The 4,417-nt window shown below is 36.6% G+C and overlaps 1 protein-coding gene across 1 annotated transcript; it reads left to right on the top strand.

The window, feature by feature from the left end:
* The first annotated feature begins 681 nt into the window (after positions 1–681).
* Positions 682–1,367, top strand: LOC310639725 (large ribosomal subunit protein eL13-like). Its single transcript, XM_083361588.1, has one exon. It carries the CDS (start codon positions 724–726, stop codon positions 1,357–1,359), a length of 636 nt encoding a protein of 211 aa, XP_083217714.1. The 5' UTR covers positions 682–723; the 3' UTR covers positions 1,360–1,367.
* The last annotated feature ends 3,050 nt before the right edge of the window (positions 1,368–4,417 follow it).

The following is a 4,417-nucleotide window of genomic DNA, read 5'->3' as shown; positions in this document are numbered from 1 at the left end:
AGTGAACAATTTTCATATAATAGCTCAAAAGAATATTGATTGGATCAAAATAAAATGAATAATTGCTTCTTCTCAAAACATAGGCCATAGCAGAAATGTTCTTTAACGAAGCATTATTCTCATTATGCCTTCAACAACATTATTAAATTATTTCTTTTCTGTACAAATTTAGAGATTTCCATATATTTGCTTTTGTTGAAATCTACATAAATTGAAATGTTTCACACTGATCTGAAAATAACTTTCATTGTTTAGGCAAAATAAGGATCTTCCTTCTCTCTTTAACATGTGCAAAACAAATTGATTTATCAATAAGAAATATCTATAAAGACTAATTGTGAGCTTTCTGGATTTGTAGAGTTTTTTTAAACATTTTGATATGTTTATATGGCAAAACTAAAAGTTGTGAAATTGAAAGTGCCTGGTTCAAATCAAGGTGTCAAAGAAATTGTAAAATTGCAATGAACTATAACAGAAAAATTATATCAATTCTTCAGCATAGGAATGCACAGATGCATACACACACAGCATTACCATCCAATAATTGATCTAATGTAAAAACCACAGTATTCATTCACTCTTCCATATGATAACTTTGGTATCAATTTCAATGTATGCATTGCCCCATGGGTTAATCTGACATAAGAAAAAAGAGAAAAATGACAGCTGGGAGGCGCTTTTTCCGGCCGGCCATTTTCTCTCCCGGGAGGGATCTGAGCAGGCATGGCACCCAACCGGAATGGCATGATCTTGAAGCCCCACTTCCATAAGGACTGGCAAAGACGAGTGGCCACGTGGTTCAACCAGCCTGCCAGGAAGATCCGCAGGAGAAAAGCCCGCCAGGCAAAAGCCCGCCGTATTGCTCCTCGCCCAGTATCTGGGCCAGTTAGACCAGTCGTGAGGTGCCCCACTGTGCGATACCATACAAAGGTCCGTTTGGGCAGAGGATTCAGCCTGGAAGAGCTCCGGATGGCTGGTATCCACAAGAAATTTGCCCAGACAATTGGTATCGCGGTGGATCCCAGGCGCCGGAACAAGTCTACTGAAGCCTTGCAAGCCAACATCCAAAGGCTGAAGGAATATCGCTCTAAGCTCATCCTCTTTCCCCGGAAGTCTTCTGCACCCAAGAAGGGAGACAGCACAGCAGAGGAACTCAAGATGGCCACACAACTGTCTGGTCCAGTTATGCCCATTAAAACCATCTACAAAAAGGAGAAGGCCCGGGTTATCTCGAAAGAAGAGAAGAACTTCAAGGCCTTCGCCACTCTGCGCATGGCCCGGGCAAACGCTCGGCTCTTCGGCATCCGGGCCAAGCGAGCCAAGGAAGCAGCCGAGCAGGACGTGGAAAAGAAGAAATAAACTGCTTGGACAGACAGCTGGGAGGCATAACTGGCCTACTTGAACTGTGAATGTAAACCTTTGCTGACTTTAGAGTTTTATGTGGGGAATTGCCTTCCTATCTCTTTATTTGAGGAATATTGGTTACTATATGAGATGATGAAATACCTCAGACTATAAAATCTTGCTTGACAAATGATTTCTACTATAAAGACTATGTATAAACATGTGAAAGAGATGGATGAAGACCAGGAAAAGATCCTTTCCATGTTGAAAGCAATACATGAACCTATTCTTTCAGCTTGTGATAAAATAAGACCTAACTTAAAAGATCAAGACACCAGCTTAGATACACAAACCCAAACTTTGACTACAACCAAAGAACTAACAATGCAGAAGATAACAGAAAAAGTGGAACAATCAAATATTAAGACTGAGGACTCAATTGACCAACAAATACAGTTAATGGAAAATCCAGAAAAGGGAGTGACAACACTGAAAATAGAAAAGACTTTCTATATAAATAGATGATTTAACTATTGATTAACCCAGCCACCATGTTGCTTTTTAAATACTTAAATGTAACATTGGAAAAAAATAATAAAATATTATAAAAAAGAAAAGAAAAAAGAGAATATTAGAGTTTTTCCAAGAACAATATCCCATCTTTTAAAAAAGGTTATAGCTATTTACCTAATATATTTTGACCCCAAACACACCATTTAACTAAAGGTGCTATACATGAATGTTTTAAAAGAACCCAGGAGGTAAATTTATTAAGAAAAATGCAAATAAACGTTAATTAAATTCATTTAGTGTTTGATGTTACTCAAAATATACACATAAGTATTGTTATTTTTGTTTATTGTTATTGCTCTTTGTATTGCCAGCCAATTAAGATTGGCTATAATTGAGATTGGTAGTCACCAATGTAACAAAAAAAAATAAAGTACAATTCAGAACATAGAACATCATGAATGGAAAGGACTTAGAGGTCTTCTAGTCGAACTCCTTGCCATGGCAGGAGATCCTATATCATTCTGGACAAATGGCTGTCCAGTCTCTTCTTGAAAATTTCCAGTGATGGAAATAAGCCATTAGACTTAACTGTTCTCATTGTCAGAAAATTTCTCTTCAGTTCAAGGTTGGATCTCTCTTTAAGGATCTTCTACCCATTGCTCCTTGTCCTGCCTTCAGGTGCTTTGGAGAATAGATTATCTCCCTCTCCTCTGTAACAGTCTCTCAAATACTGCAAGACTGCTATTATATCACTCCTAATCCTTCTCTTTGTTAGACTAGACCAGAGGTAGGCAACCTTGGCTCTTTTATGACTTGTGGACTTCAATACCCAGAATTCCTTAACCAGCCATGCTGACTCAGGAATTCTGGGAGTTGAAATCCACAAGTCATAAAAGAGCTAAGGTTGTCTACCCCTGGACTAGACACTGCCTAGTTCCTTCAGTCATTTATCATATGGTTTAGCCTCCAAACCACTTATCATCTCCTCTGCATTCTTTTTACAGTCTCAGCATCTTCTTTTTATCGTGATGACCAGAGTTGGACCCAATATTTCAAGTGTGTTCTCACCAATGCAGTATAAATTGGTGCTAACACTTGATGTGATCTTGATACTGTCCCTCTACTGATCAAACCAAGGGCTACATTTACTATTTGGGCAGCTGAAGCACACAGCTGTCTCATACTTAAATAGTGGTCTATTAGGATACTTAGATCTCTCTCACAGTTGCTGTTATTGAGCCAGGTATCACCTATTCCATATCTGTGCATTTGTTTTGTTTTTTTGGCTAGGAATAGAACATTACTTTACTCATCACTGAACTGCATTTTGTTGGATAGGGCCAACAAATATGTAGAGATTCAGGAAACCAAACTCCCAATGTTAATTGAGAAGTGCATTTTTTAAAAATAAATCTTTGAAATTTATGGAACATGGTATTGAGCTTTTGAAAATGTGTGTCAGATGTATGGGAATTCCATAAAGTATATTTGCTTAGAGAATATAATTTAAATATAAAGGATGAGTTTTCAAGACTCTCCTCAAGTAAAAGCTAAGGGAATCTGTCTACTGTTTATCATATTCATACATAATATAAATATTTGAGAGATGTCAGGTCAGGTATGAATATCTAAATAATTAATGCATTTGCTACAAATAAAGATATAGTAATTATTTATGCATAAATAAATCAATGCCTATTGGCATCAATTCCCATTTAGGTAGCAAACCGAGGATCTCCCAGTTTGCTCAAACCAATTGACTGCAACACAGAGAGAAATGTAGTATAAAGTTCAGGAATAAGCAACAAAATTCCATCAGTAAAAATGATAATTTTGCAGTCTAATGATTTATGAAAAAATAGATATTAAGATTTTGGCTAATAGTAAAAGCTAAGTTTTAAAATAAATGTCAAAGAAAGTGGGCATCCTTTTCTAGTACTTTTAGAGTAAAAATGTAGCTGAAAGAAAACTATTGATCTTTCTCCCTAGATTTTGAGGCCACATAGAAAATCTGGAGCCATTTTATAATGCTTTGGGGGAGAAAACCCACATCTGTCAAAATTTTATCAAAATTTTTATCCACTTAAAGCAATAGAATTGTGGCTTTATCTTTTCTATCTTTGTTCAACTCAGACAACTTCACCAGCAGATCATATGTGGTTTGTGCTTTCTTGCTGCCTTCTTTCCCAACTTATAGTACATTTGGGAGTTGCCAGATTGTTAGGAACAATTCCCTTTGAAGGTTTGAGTGTATGCCCTTTGTGTGTTTAGGTTTGGGAGACTATATTTTATCAGTAAATCAAAGTTAAACAGGAAGAAAAACAGGACAAAGAAAAGGGGGAAAAACATAAAAAGTTGATACTTTATTTTGTATTTCTGTAACATGCAATTAATTTATCATTGTGCTTCTTAATAGTTAATGAATACTGTACATTTAGTGTTTTGATTATTTTTACCTCAGAAGCTCCTGTTTGAAAACTGGTGAAATTGTATCTATAAAAAGGTTTTGCTTTCACAAATGTGAGGGAGGGAGGGAGGGAGGGAGGGAGGGAGGGAGGGA

Source organism: Vipera ursinii (assembly GCF_947247035.1).
Source record: "Vipera ursinii genome assembly, chromosome: 4".
NCBI lineage: Eukaryota > Metazoa > Chordata > Lepidosauria > Squamata > Viperidae > Vipera > Vipera ursinii.
Note: the sequence above shows the minus strand (reverse complement) of the source record. Positions and strands in the feature narration are given on the sequence as shown.

Coding starts and splice junctions, on each gene's coding strand:
- LOC310639725 (XM_083361588.1), top strand. CDS start 724: ATGGCACCCAACCGGAATGGCATGATCTTGAAGCCCCACTTCCATAAG.